Source organism: Strigops habroptila, chromosome 3 (genome assembly GCF_004027225.2).
Source record: "Strigops habroptila isolate Jane chromosome 3, bStrHab1.2.pri, whole genome shotgun sequence".
In the NCBI taxonomy this organism is placed as follows: domain Eukaryota; kingdom Metazoa; phylum Chordata; class Aves; order Psittaciformes; family Psittacidae; genus Strigops; species Strigops habroptila.
The window spans coordinates 13,644,465-13,667,709 of NC_044279.2; the positions used below are offsets into that span (position 1 = coordinate 13,644,465).

General features: G+C 44.4%; 1 protein-coding gene across 2 annotated transcripts in view; it reads right to left on the reverse strand.

Moving 5' to 3' along the window:
- Nucleotides 1–23,023, reverse strand: part of RELN (reelin) — a 287,656-nt gene extending 264,633 nt beyond the window's left edge. For both annotated transcript variants that reach the window (XM_030480802.1, XM_030480801.1), the window contains exon 1: nucleotides 22,550–23,023. In XM_030480802.1, the coding sequence (XP_030336662.1) occupies nucleotides 22,550–22,778 (229 nt within the window). In that variant the 5' untranslated portion in view covers nucleotides 22,779–23,023. The remainder of the gene's footprint in view (nucleotides 1–22,549) is intronic.
- Between the last annotated feature and the right edge of the window lie 222 nt (nucleotides 23,024–23,245).

Here is a 23,245-nt window from a genome sequence, read left to right on the forward strand (position 1 = left end):
TATCTAAGCTGTCAAATTTTCACGGCAATTTTGAGAGTGACCTTGCTCTTCCACTTAATCTCACCAGACAGCTAAATATTTAGCAATATAGGCAAATTACCTCAGTGTCCTGTGAGATGCACTAGTAAAACTGAAAAAGTTACAATTTGGGACACAGATTTTCATTAAGGTCTTTAATGTCTCTATGTATTAATTGGCTTCAAAGTAATTTGTAGATCACACATTTTTCTTCCTCTTTCTTTGTCCCACCTTAGATTTCTGTATGTCCCATTAGAACATATTCACATTTGAAATCTGCTATTTTATTTACCTCACCTTGTAGCTTCTTTTTAAATCTGAACGTGAGCTTTTCCCATTCCTATTCTGCTTCCTCTCTTTTAAAAGAAGACAGTCAAGCAAGGAATATTTCATGTTGGATACATCTCATTTCCATACAGAAAACAGCATAACAGAACCAACCACGAGTGTGTTTCCCCAACACTACTCTCACTTACTGTTGATCCCACTAGCTGATTTCAACTAAATGCAGCAAAAAGGTAAGCATCTGAAAATCACAGTGCATCTGTAAATCCTCTGAAATACCAGTAATGTGAGGAAGGTGTGTGATTCCCTTCATTCCCCAAGCAGGGAAAGGCAGTCACAGCCACTTCAGTAGACACCAGAGAACTCAGATGGCACAAGACATTATGTGTCCTCCAGCTGCCCCATTCCAAGCTTGCACCTCATCAGAGGAGGACTAATTCCCACTCGAGACACAAAGCTGCAGGGAAGTGAGCTCCTAAGTTCGCCTCGGTGAACTGCTGGGACAAGGGAGCTGTTTGTGGAGTTGTTTCCAATCCTTTGTTCTGTTGGTAAGGGACAGCCCTTTGCTTTAACCTTGACATAACTCTGGAGAAAAATAAAAAAATTATGCTGTGCTTCGCAAATAATTTCCCCTCCGAAAAAAGGATAAAAGATTAAATTACTAAAGTACTGTATGTAATAAAAAATCCCGCTTCATCATCAAGAAGACTAGGATAGGAATAAAAGAGAGAGAAGGTGTGAGAACACACCGTGACATCTCTAGACAAGAGTTTTTATTCTGATGTAAAAGTAAGTCATCTTTTCATCCCATTGTGGGACAGTAGAATTTAAGGGTATTCTATCACAAATTCACACAGTATTAATCTGCTTTTCTCTTCCCTCAGATGGGAGAAAGAACTGCAAGCAGCCAGGGAGCTTTCTGAGAAAATTCCAATAAAAGCTTTTTTCCTTTTACCGCCTGTAAACAGAAGGTTCCTGCCCAAAACTCCTTGGCAACTCCCAGATTTATATCTCCCGCTGTCAGATGTTGCTTATATCTCACCCACCAGCAGAATGCCAGAATCCCCTAAAAGTCCTCTGTGAATTAAATTCCTTTTCCCCAACTCACAATCCAAGGAAGAAGAGGAAGCCCCCAGTACAAAAGCAGAAGTCTTGTGCCCCTTTTATACACCTTGAGATTCTTTGTTATTTCCTTGTTTGCTAAGTTCTAAGTGAAATCAAATCCATATAAAACCTCCATCCTACCACGTAGATTTGGAGGTCCCTTGCAGATTGCAATGCAGTTGGAAAAAAAGCATGGAGGCCTACATGAAGAGATCAATTTATTATGAATATATTTTAATTACTCTTTATATTCAAATTCTGCTGCAGAAGATACAATTCCTGGGTGCAGGAGTGAGCAATGTTGCATGTCTTGCTATGCCGAGTTTCTTTCAGTGTCCATGGGGTTTAACTTCATTTCTTCAATCATAAACAGTGGTGTAGCGTGCACCATGTTCATTTTGTATTTGAAACAAAGTCTCTACAGACTTCAGCTGTTGTAGTTTTCTGCCATTTGACTTTGTAATGTTTCTAAGGCACCTGAATTTAAACATCTTGTGCCTTTTTCTGTGCTATTATAAAATAGACTTGTAATTATACAGCTATGGAATGACCGAGCCATTGGAAAATCTCATTGAGGAGAATGGAGAATTATTGTCTTTACAGAAGGCACTATATCTTATGGAAGCTGGGTTCAGGGTGCACCCAATAATCATTGTCAGACCAAAATACAGTGGCAGTTGAAAGTGCTCTTATACAAGAAGTGCAGAGCTTTGTTCAAAACACCTTCCCAGTGCACGCTGTATGCAAAGGCAGGAGAAATTAGAGACTACATTTCATAAACTGTTTGCTAACTTCAGGACCCTAAATTTCTGAGCATCCATCTAGAAATATATAAAACTTGAATTTTGCAAAGATTTTGAGCACCAGGATTCCCCATAACTTCATCTGCACTTATGTGTGCTGGAACCTTCTAAATACGTCATCAGCACATGCAATGGGCATTTGAAATCTGAGGCAGTACACACCACCTTGCACTTCAAGACTGGTGTCTTGGAAACCGAGAGCAGTCCCTGAAGGAAAGAAAAGGAATCTGAATCACAGCTTTATGCAAGGTTGCAGCAGAAATGAATAACTACATATGTAAGTGTTCAGCACTATGCAAGCGCTAAGTGAAGGATCTCTCTGTCTCCAACCCAACCGCCTCCATGTCTGGGCTGAGGAGTGGAGGGCAGCCAACTTGAGCCCTTCTGCCCATGGCTAGTCACTGTCACCTTTGCCATCTTATTTACTTTCTCTAACATATTTTGGTTTTTTTTTTTAACAATTGAAATATGCCTTTGATGGGCAATAAATACAATAATGTGCATATTAATTTCTGCAATAGCAGATACATTTAATGCAAGACTTTATCAATGCAAATTTGCCATTCAGAACGTAACTATAAATTTAAAGAAATGTACATTTATGCCTTAAACATTAAACCATTCGTGTACGATAGAAAAATATATAGGTAATCATCCAGTAACGATCCATAGCAAAATTCTATTAAAAAAAATGCAATCTGGAATTCTGGTTTAGGTTCTGTGGATTTCTATTCACATGTAAACCTTCTTGACTCCAGTTGTTGCAGTAAAATCCACAGGCTTACTTGTGTTACCACTGTCACAAAGTCAAAACAGAAATCTGCTAAGAAACTGAAATTTTGCAAAGAATTAAGTTTTGAAAAGAGAATTTGGGATATTTTTTTCTACTTGTGAATTTGGAGGGTTTCTTTAAAGGAAAGCAAGGAGTAGACTAGTAGATGCTCTAAGCGTCTGAACTTCTTCGCACCTTTTCCAGCTTGTTGTCTCATTGAACCAAAAATTCTCTTTTCCTACTTTCTCTTCCCAAGTGAACTCCCTTCTTGCCTCCCAAGAAGAGGGAACCCGGGGGACACCTGAGCCCCTCAAGCCCAGCTGCACGCTCGATTGGCACATGAGCAGGCACAGCAGATGAGCACCACTTGGCACCACACAAGCCTCCAGCAGCAGCTAGAATGGGCACAAAGGTGTATTAAAGAGCTATTTGCTGACTGCTCACCCTGTTCAGCATGAAACACATTCTGAAGATGTTTTTAAGCACTTCTACAAAATTGTAATTTGAAATGTATCTCGTCTTTGCATTCATTGAGAATAAGTTGATATGTCAGTTGGAGGCTAGCATCAACCATTTTTGGATGATTGGTTTCAAATCCTCTAATCAGCTTACCGTCCAAATAATTGAGCTGTGTGTTGGGGAAAGCCCTTTGAGGAGCGAGTGAAGACATTCTCCCTCCAACCCTGGAGCAAAACTAGAGCTGTCATTTCCAGCCCCCTACATCGCCTGCACCTTCCTGCAACAGCCAGCCAGAAAATGCTTAATTTGCCCAAGAGTATCCTGACCCCCAACTCCCTACTGCATGTGTAGCTAGCAGAATTGCAGGGTGCCTTTATTTTTCCAAGAAATATTGACTTAGAATACATGTAGATTTGAAGCTAAGATTTAGACATATATTTTTCTTCTATTTTATCAATAATTATAACCCTCACTACTCTTATCATCCACTCTATGAAACAACAGGAGACACGCTGTGATCCTCATAGAGGAAGCCTAACTCAGAAGTGATATAAATAGCAAGGAAAACATATACATTAGTATGGGCTACAGTAACGGATGCAGAGCAAGATTTTATACTTGCACAGGCTGCTCATATTGGGCTTTAAAATAAGGGTGGCATCCTGTTGGGTGATTTCATCCCATGCTGTCTTTGTTTAAAAGGAAGAGATTACTGTTTGCCAATAGGGATGATAGAGCTGCCAGCTTCAGTGCTCCTTTTCTGGCCACCCCACCTGGTGCAAAGCCCCCTCGGGGGGGGTGAAACACAAGTTTGCACCAGAAAAAAAAGGCACTGACAAAGTTTGCCCATTCCCCCTGAGATCACACCTCACTGGTCTATACCATCCAGGACACCTGTCCACTCCATCCCCCTTTCACAGCTCTTCCTTATTTCCAGCACTTAAAGGAGAAATGGGTTGGGAGCTCTATTTTCTCTCACAAAATAGCATGTCCTGGTTTTTATATCCTCCCTTTATTATCTTCTTTTATTATCTTCCCTTATTTCCTAGTTCTCTGTAATTACATACTGGGACATCAAATGGTGAAGCAGGGACTGATTTTGAAGGTTTTTATAATTAGCTTTTCTATTGTGTCCTCTAATACCTCCTCTGGCTTTAGACTTACTTTTTTCTGTTCACAACCTCCTGAACATATGGTGGTAAATATGCAGCATGCTGTGAGCTTCACCTGGAGTCTACTGACAATATATCTGCAATGTAAATAACAGACTTCATGTCAGTCAATTAATCACACACCAGTGGTTGGCAGAGGGCAGGCAGATTGCAGCAAGAGAAACTGGAAAGCGTTGTCTTGATCAGCGTTGGACTTCAAGTATTAAGTATTACCTAAGACAGTGTGCTTCTGTGCTTTTGCCTAAGAATACTCTGTAATAGTTGCATTAGACATTGCTTTATACCATAATGACTGGATTCAAGGCCAAACAGTCCACTCATCAGGACTACTCTGATAACATTTCACCCATTGGAGTCACGATCCCATTTCCACCACCACAGAATATGACCCAAATGCAAATTTCATATAAAAGCAATCCCAGGATGATGCTCAAAATTTAAACATGGCCATTCCAGCAAAAGTGTTTCTTTTTGGTAAAACTAATTCAAACTAATTACTTCACAGATGTGTTTTATTCTTGTTTTCGCAAGAATGCGTATGAGCAAGACAAAAGTCCTTTGTTTACCTGATTCGCTTTATTTAACTCAAGGGATTTATAAGCATATCACCAATTATGGTGACAAACAAATCATTTTATGTTTAAAAAAAAAAGGACTCTACTTCAGTAGAGCTTTTCTAATTTGAAGATCTCCAAGGATTTTCTGTACTACATTAAAATCCTTGTCATTCCCATGGAGGACAAATGCAAATGTAGAAATAAATCACCTAATATTTAGAGGCATTTGGGTGAAGCACAGCGCAAAAGTTATGACCTAATAGGAAGACTTTTCCTAATGACAATAAAAATCTCATTGAAGGCAAAGAAATAACCCATTTATGGCTGAGATTCTCCCATTTTTCACTGCACCTGGACTCAGACTCATATCCACTGGGGACAGTGCCCAGAAAGGGTTTTACCACAAGGCTTGCTTCAGGCAAAGGGATGAACAAGTGCCCTCAGTCACCTTCCATGCATCTTACACACTGCAGTTCAGCCCTAGAGGTCTCTGGAAGGTTCCTATTTCTTCTGAGACTTAATTTCCACGGGGATCACTATATCATTTCTTCGCAGCCACAGAGGGTGCCCTTTACAGAAAACTCCGCTTTAATCAGAAGTCAAAGAAAAACTTCAGACACTAGATCAATCTTTGGCTTAAAAGCCATTGACTTCTTATGGTCATGAGAAGAACTGGTTATATGTCCAGGACAACAAATTATCTTCCAGATATGACTAGAAACCTAAAACCTACTGCTGCCCTTAAGGGCTCTGCTGCAAAGGCAGGAGCAGAGGCAGCCCAGTGCTGGGGCACCCCCATGCCCCAAGGGACTCCCCCTGCCCCACAGTTGTGCCTACCCCAGTGGAGGGGGGCTCTCCCCCCGTCACTGCCAACCTCTGCTCTTCCAGGACAGGGCCATATGGCTCAGCAGCAACCAGGCCATCCTGAACATGAACCAACCCCAGGACAGCCAGGTCCTGATGGCTGAGAACCAGAGAAGATACTGCAGTAGAGTAGTCTGTATTTTCAGTGGGGAAGTAAAAACTGTTCTCATTGGGGATCAGTGCCTCACTGCTACCCCAGTGTCTATAGGGTATAGCAGAGTCTTACCAAGGTGTTTCTGTGCCTGGGGCATATGTACGGTCCCTCTCTCCATGAGTCCCCCTGGGGTTAATAAATAACTGAGCTCACCCAAAGGTCTCCAGTTTCAGTGAAGGCATTACTCTGGGTCTTTTCCCTCTGCTGGCTACTGATTTCCACCAAACTTTCCAGTATCTAGCATCTTTGAGACCTGCATGTTATGTTTGATTGAAGTTAACAAACACATTCAGAAGTGAGGAGGACAGACGGCATACTGGGAGGGCCTTAGAAAAGAGCCTGTTCACATAAATTTGCTTCAGGGACAAATACATTTATTTGCAAGTATAAGCATGCTTAAAAGGCAATCACAGCAATGTGAAGAACATTTATTTAGCCTACTGGTCTACAACGTCTTGCTAAGCCAATTAAAATAGCACCAAAGCAACAGAAGCAATAAATACATACAGGGGCATTTTAATATTATGGACATTACTATGCAATGATCCTAATAACATAAGTAAAGGGAGGTTGAGATGTCTAAAGGATGGCAGCTGTTGTAGATTGAGAGTTCTTGAAATTTTTTTAAGCATTTTAGAGAACATGGGTTTGAAGAATTTAAATGGGTGGTGCAAAAAGCATACACAGCCCCAGGAAGGGCCAGGTTGTACATTGAGCTTCCAGCCCCAAAGCAGGGACAGACGAGGCTGTGTCCCCAGCCTATGCTCTGGGACAGGAGGGGCCAGGCAGACCTTCCCCATGGTACCAGACAGGTCAACGGGGAAGTAGGGCAGCAAATTCTGAGCATCTCAGCTCAGGCCAGACCTGACCTCCCCTTCCAGTGCAAGCACTGTCAGCACCAGGCAAGCAAGGTGCTACCTGCAGCCAGATGGGCTCAGTGGGGCTGGTGTCCCTCAGCATGGTGTTCTGAGAAACTAATGGGTGGAAAAGCCAGCACTCAACATACTTGGATGTCCATATCTCCTTGACTTGCCCTCTGAAGTGCAATTTTAACCTGCATATCACTTCTGGTGCCTGTGTGGTACCTTGCACCACTGGCACAGCCTCAGGCTCTCGCGGAGTCAACCTGTGTCCAGCCCATGGGGCGAGCAGGGCTGTGGGTTAACACCAGCTCCAGCTCTGCCTCGGGACAGACCAGCCATTTCAAACTGCAGCTCCCAATGGTTTCCATTAAGGGGCTTTTTCCTGAGGACAGGACTTGACGAGGGAGCAATGCCTGAATCGGAAACAAAGACGAGCCCTGAGGAAGATTTTATAATATTTCTAAGTTAATTTATAATCGTAACACTTTTACTCCTAAAAGAGAAAGTAACTAAGATGGTGTTGTGATTAAGGTACGGAATATCTAATTTGAGAGGTGCATAAAAGGAAATCAAAGAGTGTTATCTATCAGGAAGATAACTGTAAAAGTATCAAGCCTTCCCCTATCCTTGCTATGAATCTTTCACTGATAAGAACTACTAGGCTATAAAGAACAAGAATTTAAAAAAAAATAGAAATGAAAAAGGAGACATGTTAAACACTACCTAACAAGCTTCATGACATGAGCACAAAAGTCTTAAATTCAATGTCATAAATTCAATACCTTCAAAAGACTCAGCTACTATGTCCTTAGAGACAGTACTGTGTAAGTTAAGCGCAGTATTAAAAGACACTGAAATTTTTAATGTGTTAAATATTTAAAATTCATAGATCTGATTCAAGAAATATCACAGAAGTATCATCAACCATTTTTTCCCTTCTATATTTTCAATAGGTATGCAACAATTCCTGCAATTAAAAGATGGCCCAAACATTTTCAGAAATGAATGAGCCAGAAAACTGCCCTTGTGGACATGATTGCATGCAACCATTATGCCTACTCCAGTAAACACACCCAAAATATGCCAAGATTAATACCTGCATATATGTAAATTACCACTTTGAAAGAGATTAGATTTAAGGCATCCCATTATTCCCAGAGGCAGCACGCAGTGATTACTCCTAGGTATTTCCATGGGAAGAATACCTTGTTCAAAAGTACTGAATGTTATGATACTGCCATATATAAAACCCTCTCCTTTTAGTTTCACATTTAGGACACATAAGCCTTTATTTTCTGTTTAAATGTACTAATCTTCTTAACGCTATAATCAAGCCTCTAATATATAATATTATCAGTTTATATTTAGAAGGAATAACCATCACGTTAGTGGTGATGGACATATCTCTCCATTCATCTGACTGAATTACCCGGGATAAATCCCTTTCCCCAATTGATTTCTGCAGAGACAGCAAGCGGCTTTATTTTATTTAAAAGAAAATCATACAGTTGCAAGATATTTATAGCTAATATGTAAAAATCCTGCTTTAAGTTTGAGAAATGTCTCTTTCTTCTTCCATTTCTCACAGGGGAATGTTTCAGTTTGTATCTTTTTAAATAAAACACGATTTCGCAGGCTACAAATTCAACAAAAGGTATTCCTTCAGTGAATAAGTCACTAAAACTTTTATGTTTGCATCCTTCCACAGCTTTGTGTTCTTGGAAAGTAAAAATGAGCCTGAGTCTTTGGGTACATTTAAGTGAATTTATATTTCAACATATCACAGGACTCTCTTTTTGCTTTACGCAGAACTGGAAGATCTCCCAGTAATTCCTAATTCCTGCCCAATATATCACCACCACATAAAAGGTGCTCCCACCAATACAAAACCTAAGCTATATCTAAGTCACACAAATGTGGGCATCCTGGGAGAAATTAAAGGAGGATTTTCAAGACACCAGACTGTTGGGCTGTCATTTGGCATGTAATAGGAATTACATTGGGCCTGCCATGACACAAGCAGTAAGCATAGTAAATAGCTGCTAAATACCCAGGATCCTGAAATACATATTAAGATCTCTGCCACCCCACTCACATATATTTCCTTGTGGCACCTCTTCTGATTCTGAAGAGCACATTAAATGATTAGCCACCCAACATGTGTAACTATTTATCCCAGTAGCGATCTGACTGCCTGCAAAAGAAAAGCTCAAGAAGGAACTAAACAGCCAGCTATGTAACAAAGGATATCACAGAATATGTTCCTAAATGTATAACTAAAAGAAAATTATTATTATACTTTCATTACACCTAAACATTTCCAAATGGTTCAAGAGGAATAAAGGAAATGTGATTTGTTATTATCACTTATTCCTGGTTTGCCTCAATAGTAAATACCTATACAGGGTACCAGCAAGTAAAACCCAAAACAAAAAAAGCCCATCAAATTCTGGTCTAGCTAATTACAAAGGCATCAATCTCCCTTTATACCAGATCACAATGTTCTTGACGTAAAAAAAGCACAAAGAAAGAAGATGATTCCCCTCTAATTCAAACTCATTACAACACTCTGCATGCTAAACATAATAAACACATGTTAAATTCAGCAGAAGAGATGAGAGCTGAACTGGCACGCAGCAGGAGCATCATCCAGATCATTTGAGCAGGGCATTTTTTTCCGACCAATACATCTGCCTAGCAGTTTTGGGGAAAGTTACTAGATGGAAACTGTCTATCCAGCTATGTTCTCTGAGTGATGAGCCCAGCTCTTTGAAAAAGGAGAGAAGAGGGGAATAATCTGCTAACCTGGAAATCTGACTGCTCCCTCATGTGCAGTCATCTCTTCTGCCTCACCTTTCTGCACCCGGATGTCAGGGTCAGGCTTGCCCTGATGCAGCACTGCCCCAAGAGGCATGGAAACTGCCATCCAGATGTTCAGGAGTAGATCAGTAGATCAGTAAAATTTTCAAGAAGAGAGTAGAGTTAAAGCTTGTCCTGCTGCCCAAAACTTTTGCCTCATCACTCGTGTCACACGATGCATCAAGGAGCTGTGGGCTTTGCTGGCACTGATCCTCTTTCAAGGGGACCATTGTCCTCCTCCATCCTGGAGTGTTAAAAGTTGGAGTGCTACAAGGTGCCAGACAGAACATGCAATATTTGTTTGTCAACGATTTGGTCAGTCTAAAGATTTGAGGTACCATGCTTGTTAGCATCTGTGTGAGCTCTCTGTGAGACCTCGTAAAAAGTCTGCATGTCCTAGGGAAAATACATCAGTTTTACAAAAAAAAGGTTCCTTGTCTCTGACTGTTTGCATGTAGAGAATACTTGGTAACTGCAACAAGTGCAGGCTTTGTAAATCTAGAATGAAAGGTTAATAGTTACTGTGCAAGTCAGTAGTGTTTCTTAGCAGTTAGTGATGTGCAATCAGAAGAAACAGCGTACTGCAATTAATTTTGCAATGTGTTTTCTTGAATGGAAAATGTTGCAAATAGCAGGAGAATTTGCTCTCTACCGTAATCTCATTAACTGGGAAAAAGGCACTTGAGGGGACTTGGACAATGGGGTTTTGGGCAAGGTCCCAGTGGAAGAGTAGCCAGTGTGTAATACACCACCACTGCTGCTCAAAGACAGTTTAGAGTTTACAAAAACAATCTGTACTAAGAAAACTGCCAGATGCCATCGCATTGGCTTTCCTTTGGTGATGAATGGCATGAAAGCTCCCTAACATCTGCTACCACTTGATGAAACAAAACTTAACATCTCTTTGAGTGAAAAGGTCCACAGATGCTCACTGGAGTAATGCGGGCTGCCTGAGGCTGGGGAGGGACCGGTGCTGCCAGCCCCGGCCAGACCTGCACCTTTTCGTCTCTGTGGTTGAGGCAAAATGAAGAATATAGGGGAACATTTCCTTGAACAAAATAAACCAGCATCGCTCAAAGCCATTTCCACGTCTGTTCTGAGCAGTTCATTTCTATTTGAGGTGGACAGCCCTGTAAATATTATTCATTGAAGAAAAGATAATTTTAGAGACACAAAGGCCTACTTGTCTAGTTAACTGAATTCCAATTCTATAGATGCACTGGGACAGGTTTTCAAGTTTGGAGACAGAATTATCCTTTAGCTGTAGACATCCAGAAGGAGCCAATGGACAGAGCTCGTCTAAACCTTTTTTAAGCTGAACACTGAATCAGGGAAAAGATTTCTGCTGAAAAAGAAAACTGAACAAGGACTAGATGCAAAAGAAAATGTGGTTAACGTATACATCAGAAGCCACATAGCAACTGCAGGTATCATTATAGAAAACATGAGTTTGTTACCTTGGAAATGTCAGCATTGCTACCAGCTGCACTCCAGTGCCTTAGAGAGTGAATGATTATCCTGTAATTTATTTTGGGAACAAACGTGAGGAGAGTGGTGAGGGTTACTTGTCTGAATCAGAACTGTTCAGTGGCCGGAAATTAAATGGTCAACTTGTCAGAAGTAGAACTGTTCGATTTTTGGTTCAGTGACCAAAATGAAAAGATAAAGAAAGAAAAAGAGATCAGCTTGGGTTAACATAAAAGGAGAAGTACTGAGGGGTTTAGCACAAAAAAATAAATTAAAGTATCAGTTAGGTCAATATGAAAATCTTCAATGAACCCAAAAAAATTAAACAAAGAATTTCATTCAAGCAGGGAAGTCTCATTTCAATTTCTGATTACGCAGCTAGCTTTTTTTTTCAGTCAGTTTCACAATTAAGATACTTTTCCAAAACAAAAATCAAAGCTATGTTTTGAAAATATCAGTAATACTTCTCAAATGCTTCACTTCCTCCCATTTTTGATTAAAATATTTACCAAGTTCTACACAAATACATTATCAGTTTTTGTCCTTTGCAAAATCAGATTTTAAATTAATTCACTGCAGGCACAGCTAAATCAATTCTGAAGTCTTGTGCCTCATACAGAAATACTATCAACTTGAAAACCTATCTGACGTTGTGTCAGTCATTAGCAAATCAACTGTAATAATTAGAATGCATAAAAATATTTGTCAGGGGTTTTTGATCTTCATGTTAACCAGCATGAGATTCTGAAGGCTACAGTCTTTTGGGCCAGAATCAGAACAACTGCATTACAAAAATGTTTAATGCTGTAGTTTAGCCAGAGATCCCTTTTTGCAAACATACTAGGAACTTTTTTTTACAGCACCTTATAGTACTGACTCCCTAATTTTGACACTTTGCACCCCCACAAACTGCTACACTGCAAGGCTGGGCAGTGCTTTTTTAAACCAGAATCTTTGCCTTGGCCAGTTGTGCTGTTTTGTTCCTTTCTGCAGTTCTTGGTATCAATAATCATTTCATCCCGTGTCCAAATGAATGTGTCTAATTCTGGAAGGAGGGTTGTTTTTTTCTAGCAGCGCATTTACCCTGTGAGATAGGAACACTGGAAGGTTATTGTGGCCTGGAAACCACAGCTTGTTTAGTCAGAAAGATAAATATTATCTATATTTCTTGTTCTTTCCTATCTATTGTATTGTCCTGGAGATCAGTGGGAAAGCTGGAAGGCAAACGGCAGAGATCTTGCCAAGCCCCATGATGTGATGAATGACTTCTCACATCCCAGGGCCTGACACTAAGAGAGGCCACAGAGGGTTGTGCTGCTGTTTTCAGATGTTAAAAAGGGCGATAACCTACCCATTGCTTTCATTTCTAGCACAGGACAAGCTCCCCCATTCAGGACCTGCACGGGCAGGCCTGGCTCTGCCATGAAGTATTCCTCTGCAAGAGCATGGGCAACATACACAGGAAAACTGACTTACTGTGTCCTTGCTAGTTCACCTACGAATATTCTACAAGACGTGTTGAATGCTGTGACCACAGAGCACCTCTCAGCCACAAAGAAATGGTTGTTCCCAGATTTATCTAAGTCTTCTGGCCAGTGAGTGTTGTGTGCTCTCTTTTCCCTTTTTTTTCCTTCCTCTCTTCCGTGATGTGCACAGCAGACCATTAACTTTCACGGTCTCCCCATACGTTCCCAGGGAGCATCTTACATACACTACCCATGCACAAACACAAATCCCTTCAAACCCAAGCAGGGGCAGTTCAGGAACTGCCTACAAATGTGATGAGGCAAGATGAGGAGGGGAAAACAGCATTTGCTCCCAGATGTGCATGAAAGGGAGCGGGCTTGATGGATTTCCCTGTAGGAACTGTGATTTTTCTTTTCTACCAACTTTTGATCATCCAACTGCAAGAGGGAAATGGTGAAGCCCCTTATGCTCTGTGTTTTTCACCAGTTGACTGCTCTGTGTACATCCACATGATGGCCGAATGCTGGAAGGGGACAAAGGATGGGGTGCCAGTGTCCAGCCACCCATGGCAGCAACAGCAGTGAGCTGGACAGTAGGAGACACAGCCACAGTCAGAGCTGCAGCTGGAGGCAGACCTTCTTCTTGTCTTTCAGCTCTGTCAGGTCATACCCATTTATTTACAAAACCGTTCTTCAAGCAGACACAGGGAGGAATAAATAACTCTAGCTAATCTGAGGCTTATTTTGCTAAGTGTGGTGCATGAGCTCTTAGCATTTCGTCTCTGTCTGGTTTATAACTCGATCCCCTCACCCTGATGTGTATGGCCCTGCCCCCTGTGAGAAACAGGAGCAGGGCCACAGACATGTATATGTGAGTAGATGCCACTCAGGGAAACCAACACAGAGCTTTGTCTGATCTCTGATGATTAATATGCTCATCTTGCTGAAGAAGAGCAAGGGCACTGCCAGGTTCCCCTATGCTGTATTTTGAAAACCAAAGAGAAAACAGTCACCACCCAGGATGTCTGCATGTCCTAAGGCTTCTGCCTCAGGTAGAGCCACAGCAATAGTTTTACACACAGCTTCACAAATATTTCCAACTCCTAGAGAACCCCTGCACCCAGAAGGCTGGCCTTATTAATCAGACTTCTCATCCACCAAACCTAAATCAAATTTTACTCTGGGCATCTCAATCAAATACTCTGAACTGCCTCCTTGAGTAACTGCACAGAGAGGAGGAGGGTACAGGGCTGGAGGCACACAGGGCCACCATCCCTCTGACATCTTCCCCTGCTGGTACCCAGCCCTTCAGCAAGGAGATGGAGACAGGCTGTCCCCAGGTGGGTACACCACCTCCCTCTCGGGGAGTGGTGCAAGGCATCCCCACACAGGTGATCTGTGGGGAGCATCGTCCATCCCACTGCAGGGCTGGATACACCCTGGGGTGTGTGTCATACCAGGACATGGGAAACTGGGGCGGCACTTGGACACTATGCTGAAGCACTTGCGCAATGCAGAGGGAAACGCACAACTTCAGGAAGGTCAATGTGGGAGTCTGAAAGTAGGATTGTGGGGTTTTTAAACTTCGGGTAGTGCAGGGTAAAGCTTGCACCTGGTGGGAGATGGGTTTGCTGCCTGCTGTCACTCAGGGCTTTTGCAGGTTGAACTTCAACAGACACTGGAAAAGAGCCATAGATTTCACCCTCCAAGGAGATGCTTGTGAAACTCTCACAACCAACATTAGTGTCAAAGAGCCTAGAGGAACAGCCTCTTCTGTTTTGTTCCCAGGATGAAAAAATACAGCAAGAGGGACCTTACAAAAATTGCAGAAAACAGCTTCTGCTTTGCAAAAGAAGTCTTTGGGAAAGTGTCCGAACTCCTCCCCTGCTCCCCTGCAACTTTCGCAGGCCGCTTGTGTCCAGTCCCAAAGACATCTCCTGCTTTCTAGACTGAAATGTTCATGTAAAGAGCATTGTCTACAACAGGTCATGAGGAAACGCTACAAGGCAGCAGTGAGGCAGTTGCTGCTGTGATGCTTCACTGCTTCACTGCTTCACTGATGCCCTGATTTCATGGGAAGACCAAGGATCCCACTGATGTGGAGGGAGAGGAGATTGTGCAGATTGCTTCCAGCATGCGAAAACCACATACATCAACCAGTCTCCCCAAACAGAAAGCCTTGCTGACAGCAGCAGGACAAGGGTGAATAGCCAACAGCTACACCAAAGAGAGTCACCTGGAGTGACACAGGTGATGCTGCAGTTGGTGAGGTGAAGAATGATCCCACAGGTTCCTCTGCTTGAAGCTAAGCTGAACCCAGCTGCCGAGGAAATGATGTGATGCCTGGGAGGCATCAGCTGCTCCAGACAGTTGCAGCAGACGGTGGCAGGGAGCCTGTGGCCCTGTGCCTGGCTTTTGGGCGTCATCGCTAGCCCCAGCCAGGACCTCTCCAGCTGCAGAAGGACAGGGTAATGCCTGGTCCTGGACTGCAGAATAAACAGGCACAAACCCTAGTGCTCCTCACAAACCATGGTTCTCCCTCTCCAAGCAGGATATACACCCTATTGACATTGCCGATCTGGCAAATGCTTAGTGGGAGATACATTAAAATAAAAGTAAAAACACCTCCATGACCCTGCTCTTCCCTTCAGGAAAAGAGTAAAAAATGTGTTGCCTGTGGGAAGTATCCGAGCACTGGGAGGCACCTGGGAGAAAGTCCCACAGGCATGGACCAGAGGGATCTCTGCCTCCATGATGCCACTATCCACTGGTATGGCCCAGCCCATGCTGCCTGAATTGAGTGACACACACTATGACTTTCATTTTCCAGGAGGGGAGGGCGTATGGATGAAGACCTCCTGCCTAACAAGAAGGCATCGTCTGTCAAACTGGGGAAGGTCTTTTCCACAAGCAATCTGTTCTCGGGCTTTGACAGATATTAAAAGTTGCACTGTCAGAGTTTGTCCTATGTTTATCCCAGAGACTAGTCACAACTTGGGGGGGGGGGGAAAGTGGGAATTACACAAATATTCCAGACACACATATGTGCTCTGTGCACCTTTCAGGCCTGATGAAAAGGCAGGAAATGTTAACACAAAGAAAGGAAGCATGCTAAAAAGACTGAATCTTTCATCAGAGACTATTGAAATTCTCATAACAAGAGTCGGTATGGAAGGTTGCTTATTCTCAGAGGTAAGACAGTGCTGTTTCCTTCCCTCTCCATGCAGCAAACACTCGTGACAAATCTAAACCACAGCTGTAGGGCATGAGACACACAAAGCAAATAAAGGTTGCATCCAAATCCATCTCAGTTGTACACCATGGCTATTATCAAATTGAAAATCACACGTCAACCAGTCACTATGCAAATACTGTAGTATTATAGCATAATAAAATGCTGCAGTATTTCAGAAGCAGTGGCCTTCAAAAATCCAGATCAAGGGAACAATAAAGAAAATGAGAAATGCTACTGGCCTGACAGGCTTATCCTGTTCTACCTAATGAACCAACATTGGTTTGGTGGAATAATCAATGCAGGAAACACTGGAGAAATGTACTACAGTAACCCACTTATAAATCGTTTACTGGAGACCTTAAGTCTTGAATTACAGTGTCCCTATCTTGGTTTATATATATTTATATGTAATTACAACTATTTATAAGGAAAATATCTTTTTTAAATTTCTATTTAAGAGCAATTAATATGGACAGATTTTCTCAATGAATTCCAGAGATAAATTATACATATGTAGAAATACCTCCTTTAAAATCAGAAAGCAGAAAATATGTGCAACATCCCCACTGAAACAGTATTTTTACACACTTTTACCATTTATGGGCTTCTTTTCTTCCTTGACTTCAATGCTGTGCTACGGGAAGGGTCCGTGCATACGCAACCAGCCCCAACACCAAGCTCTGGGCCTCAGATGGTGAACTCAGTGAGGCAGAGATCATTTTTTTCATGTATACAGACAAGCCCTATGCAGACCAATAATACCAACAATACCGTTTCTGTCCTATAGTCAGATGCCACCTGACAAATGTGGGTCACGCCAGCACGCCATGCTGACTTTGATTTCTGTTATTTGGGGCAATCAAGTCTCCTTTGCAGGGGGGAGCAGCCCCCTGATGGGGAGAGAAAGGATTTAACCAGAGATTACACCTCTTCTGCAAATTTGCAAGAAAGGCTCATTTAGGCTTTTGTGGACCTTCCACCTCCTTTCATCAATGCCTGACCACATCTTTGGCTGAGCCATCTGCTGACCACTTATTTGGTGCACGAGTTACAGTGATGACAGCTGAATCCATTAAAACTTAACATCTTCCCCGGAGAAACACAGCCTGTAAGAGGCTCTCGGCTGTGACTTTGGCTACTTTTTTCTTTTAAGGTTGGCATCTTTCATCAGTTTCTGGTCAAGAGATCTTAGCAGCACAACTTTTTCAAATTTGCAGGCACACCACATGAACTCTGAGGCCAAACGAGAGGTTCAGAAACATGTACAATCCCTTGGCCAACATCAAGAATTAGAAACCCACATTCACTCAGAAATGCACTAAGGCTGAGATCTGACAAATTCAAACAGACCATCTAAAGAACAGGCCACTGTAGTCAGAAGTCTGCTTTGCTTTTGAAAAGCTCAGTTTATGCAAGAAAATGCTCAACCCAGCAGAGCACAGTCAGGGTGCACACTGAGGGCTTTGGTGGATGAGGGCGTTTTTAGTAAATGCTGACCCCAGATGAAATTGTTATATGCTATGGAACCCTTAAACACATGCAAGATATTGCTAGGGACCTCAGAGGAAAGAAGGGACTTGAAGTCTTCCCTCATTTTTAATAACTCCCTCCCCATGGCTACCTACCGCCAGCCTCCCATTTTTAACTCACGTGTCCCTGAAGAGTTATAGAATAATCCCTGGAACTAATGGGACTCTCATGAGCAAAAACTTCTACACACCTCTTTAATTGAATACAAAAAATTACGGATGTCTACATTCTTCCAAAGATCAGAGGAGGGTGCAGGTGGATGAGATGAAAGATGTTGAGGGAATACCCTGCAAAAGACTCAAGATGATCTGCTTCTCAGGCTGATGCCAGAAAACATGGACAGAAATTTGTTCTTTTACCAATACATCATCACTAACATCATGTCCTGTGCAATCTTTACTTCTACTGGCTCACAAAGAGCTTTTTGTGCTTTGGCATAACTGGTAGAGAAAGTATCCATAACTCAGTTTCTGCAATTCAGTTATTATCCTGTTTACACCTCAAGCAGCATCACTACTTACTCTCCAGTTATCTTCTCTTCCCTCCCTTTGAACTCCAACACCTTTGTATTTTTTAACAATCTGAACAATACAATGAAAATACCCACAAGATCAAGTGGGTATCAGAAATGCAAGTAACACTAATGAAAACAGATACCAAGTCACAATCTGTATTTCTTTAATACAGCAGTTAATAACAAAGGTGGAATTGGCCAGACTTTAAACAACTTTTTATCAGTGCTGAAAGAGTGCATAACCACCACTTAAAATAGTTGAAAACTATTTTTTACAACCTACCAAAGCAATGGCTCCAGACAATATACAGTATGTCTAAGAATAGTAACAGTCATTGATGGAAACCGATAACATTTGGGGACTGAAGGTTAATCCGTTCTGGAAAAAAAAAAGAGAAACAATGGAGAGTGAAATAGAAACTCAAGTCTCATTAAAGAAAACTATATTAAGGGTAGAATGATGAGTTTTGACATCAATCATGGGAAAACAGTTCAAAGTTGTTCCTAAAAGATCTAAATTTGAAACCTTGGGAAAAAGGCACTGTTCGCAGTGACAGAAAGAAATAATAATTTAAGGGATAACAAAAAATACAGTGTAAAGGTGATCCACTTGTGCTTTTTAAACACTACAAATCTGACTGTTCATTTTTAGGTTTCTGTGACCAAAGCAGTGAAGACTTGTGTTAAAAAAATCTATTTATGCTGTTGTTGGACTTTTTTCCTGAAGAAATTATATTCTGCTCTATAGATTACAGTGGAAAGCCCAGGAGAAAACCAAACCAGCATCACTACTATCTAGCCCCATACAAGCAAGCCAAGTGGGCCCTGCTGCAGCTTTCCAAGCACGAGACCACCGCTTGGCTGGAAGGAAGCTGAGCAGGTGCCTACATCAAACCAGTGCACACTTTGTCAGTTTGCATTTGAGCAAGCACTGAAGTGCTTTGCCAGCTCAAGGACTTAATTAAATTTGAAATAAGCTAATTCAAGGAATAAAAGTCTGCCAAAGGTAATAAAATTGTTTACCGATTCATCAAGTCGGTCCTGTATATAAAAGAGCATATTTATATGCAGCATAGGTCTGGTGCTATTCAATCAGTGAATGCATTTTTAAATATTTACTGATTGCAGGAATAGGGCCAAATCTGGAGTATTTTAAGGGTTAGGGGAGAAGTGCTAAATCCCCAAGTATCTAATTTAACTATGCAAAATAGGGAATATTATTGCCTTCATTTTACTTATGAAATTCAAAGGCGCAGGGAAACAAAGCACTGGATCCAATGTGTCAGAAAAGCCACTTGCAGAAGGTCCTGTGCTTGCCAGGTTGCCAGGCAAGAGTCTTTGGCACCAGACACCGTCCCTCTCCTGGGGTGCGGGCCAGAGCAGGGGACAGTTGGGCAAACAGACAAGACCCAGTGCAGCAGCTCCACTGGCTGCCCAGTGGTTAGACTCCCACCCTGAGAGCCTGAAGAAACGTCTAAACATATTAACAGAAAGTTGTTGGTTGATTTTTTTAATGAGAATTTTTTCTCATCCAGCCCTTGGCATATGGTTTCAACCACTTCACTCCTCCTTGAACTCGATGCCCTTGGGTGCTGCTGTCACCTGCCCCTGTTGAATGAAGGAGCAGCAAGTGTAAAAACGGGCCTCGCTGGAACTTGTGAAGAGTCGAAGCAGTGTATTTTAATAGGCTCTCTGAGCAGGTGAATTTGCTTTGTATGTGTGCAAATCTCCCTTTGCCTTGTGCTTCTGTACTGCACCTCAAAACTCCACCTCTGTGATCTCACAACACTGCCTTTAAAGTTTGATTTTTAAATGATAAATGCTCGGCCAGTGCAGACTGGCATTTTTCAGTAGCATTAAAATGCACTATATAAAAGCCCAGATTGCTTCTAATTATTTCTTCAGATTGTATACTCTGGGGGGAGGAGGGGTTTCTTTTGCTATATTTAACATTGATAATCATTATATTTAAAAATATTCAAATGAGATATTTCAAAATATCTAACTGATTAAGTGTACTTAGCTGGAGGATATGTCTGCTGCGCTGTGCATAGCAAGTAGGCAGTGCTTCTTGCCTTGTTTTGGCACAGGTGAGTGTTTAATCAATGCACAAAACGGAAAGAAATTACCATTGCGAGTTAGAACTAAGATGAGGGGCTGGCTCACACCAGGATGTATGTACACCTTGTGCTGTGCAACCGAATTAGTTTTCAGGTTCAGCTTGAGGACTTTCTTCGTGATCATCCTTTAAATGCACCCAGTTTGTTTATTCTTTCTTAATACGGTGGCTGCAGGGAGGCCCTAAGATGCTCTGGTTGCACCCCCCGGGGCAGATGCTGGTCCCTGGCGGGGCCAAGGGCAGAGCAGCGCACGGAGAAGCGCACCGGTCAGCGGGACTAACGGAGCCAGCGGGAGCAGCAGCGGCCGGCGGTCCCGCAGCGCCCGGGCGCAGCTCGGCAGGGCTGCCCGCGGGCAGAGGTGCATCTCGGCTTCGCAGCGCGCAGCAGGGGAGCGGCGCGCAGTGGGGCGCAGGGCAGCGGCGGCTCCGCCAAACCGCCCTGCGGCCCGTCGGAGCGGACAGCTGAATTAAACCCACGAGGCGCAGAGGTATATTCAAACCAGCCGCGTTTTGCTCTGTGAGGTGCAACACGGAGGCGGAAAAGCCACCCTCGGGTACCTGGAAGATCTGGAGTGCATCTGAGGCTGAACTATTAAAATTCAAACCCCCTTTTGAAAGGGCGAGAGGCAGAAGAGCATCCCCGAGAAACACACACACACACACACACTGCTCTTCACCCTGCAGGCAGCCCTGCCCACAGCCCTGCCCGCAGCCCTGCCTGCAGCGCTCCCGCGCCCACCACAAACGCCTCTCCCCAAACCACCAACGGGGCTTAAACACCGGCTGCCCGCTGGAAAACACGGCAGCGGCGAGGGAAGGGGTGCGCGGATTCTGCTATTTACGTGTCTGAACCATATTTTTAAAACCCCAGCATTTAAAATCGTACGAGATGGAAATTCCAGCCTCCTTTTTTCCTCAGGAGGTTGAATACAATTTAACTGATCTGAGCGTGTATTACGGGCTGGAAGATATGGGGGGTCAACGGAAAAAAAATCATGTGAAGTCAGGGAATTTCCACGTGGTTTGTTAAAAAGGACACCAATATTTTTAAAGCAAGTTTGCTATGAATTTGGTACAACTATATAGGTGAAGGTTATACACAGACAAAACTTCAGGATCCCTTAGATCGTGTGAAAATTAATACTGGATGTGTTTGGGTTTTGTGTCTTTTCAGAACAAAAATCAATCAGAATCTTCACATAATGATTCAACGATTTACCTAAAACTTAAATTCTCATCTGGACTATATCAAAGTCACAAGTTTAACTCCGTCTTTAACCAGGGACCACTACACAGCATCTGTTTTCTGAGCAAGGTGTTTTAAATAAATATTTGTTGATATTTTTTCTGACTTTTTATTGCTTACAGCAGAATTAGCTGTTACGATGTAGCATGGCAAAACCTCAAGCAGACACAAAGAGAGAAGAAGGATTAGTGACTATACCTTTAAGCGGTCTTCCATGGTTATGAATTAAAAGATGTTTCACACATGGAAGTTTTCTATACAGAGAAACGGCGGTAAGGCCGTTGCACACCGCAGCTCCTGGCTTACAGGGGCACTCCGCAGCTAAGAGCAGTTCTGCACAGCAGCACACTCGCCTGCCAGGCCGCGGGCTGTGCCCCTCGCCCCAGAAATACACCACCCAAGTAAAGACCCTACTGTCGTGAACAACTTCCCCCGCTCTGTTTCATTCTCCTCAGCCTGGACGTTTACAAAAAGCACGTTTATTTATTAATTCTGGGCACGGCCGTCCACCCCCAAAGGCACCTGTGAGGGCCTGACCCACCGCTCCCGCCTGCGGCTCCTGCACAGGCAGCAACAGGCGGCTCCCGGGGGACCCTCCCGGTGCCCCGCCAGCGGCACCGCACCGCCACTGGGCAAAGGAGGATGCGCTCGGCGAAGGCCGGGTCCGAAAGCAACTGAAGTGGAAAAGGGACAGACCTCCAGCAACTTCGGAGGTTCTGGATCCGGCCCTGAGCCTGCTAAGGAGAAGGGACACGGAATTTCCTCTGGCTCCGGGCTGCGCCTCGCAGGAGCGGCGCCGGGGCGGAGCGGGGCTGCGACGGCGGCGGCAATGCGCCCGGGGCAGGTGAGGACGGTCCGGCACGGCGGGAGAGCGCCGAGGAGCCCCTCACCGGGGCTGCCCTGTGCACATGGCACACAGCCTCGCCTTCCCCGTCCAGGGAGCCAGCAATCCCCTTGCCCGCCCCTGCGCGGCTGCGGAGCCGCTCCGCGGTACAGGACCCCCCGGGGCCGCCCTCCCGCATGGCCCGCGCAGCGCCGAGCACGGCGGGCGCCGGCACCTACCGTGGTACTCCTGTCCGGGCACGTAGGCGGCGGGGCTGCCCGCGATGTGGAGGGCGATGAGCACCTCGCCCTGCTCGCCGTCGCCCTCCAGCTCGCCGTGGTGGGTGCAGAGGAAGAAGAAGGGCGAGAAGCGGGCTCGGGGGGCGGCCGCCCGGCCCGCCGCCAGCAGGGCACCCAGGGCGGCCAGCAGGCAGGGCCAGCCCCCAGGGACGCCCCGCCGCCGCTCCATGCTGCTGCCGCCGGCGCCGCTGGGGCATCCAGGGCACGGCGGGGCCGCCGCGCCGCGCCGCTCCGCTCCGCACGGGACGGGACGGGGCGGGACGGGATGGGACGGGGCGGGCGCTGCCCCCCGCCGCGGCCCGCGGGAGTTCGTGGGGAGGCGGGCGCGGAGCGCGGAGCTGAGCGCGGCGCGGGCAGGGGCGGCCCCTCCGCGCCCGCCGAAGGCTGCACCGTCCCCGCCTGTCGCTGTCGGGGTGCGGGGCACGGAGCTGGGAGTGCGAGGGCTGGGAATAATTTATTTCCCCCGGTGTCGGGGTGGGAGGGAGGGGAAGGTCCCTCCCCTCCTCCTCCTCCGCCTCCTCCGCCGCCGCCGCCACCGCCCGCTCCTCCTGCTCCTCGCTCTGCGAGCCGGTGTGCGGTGCTGCCGCTGCGGGGACGAGGGCTGCGAGCTGGGCTCTGCTGCCCGCCCTTTGTCTG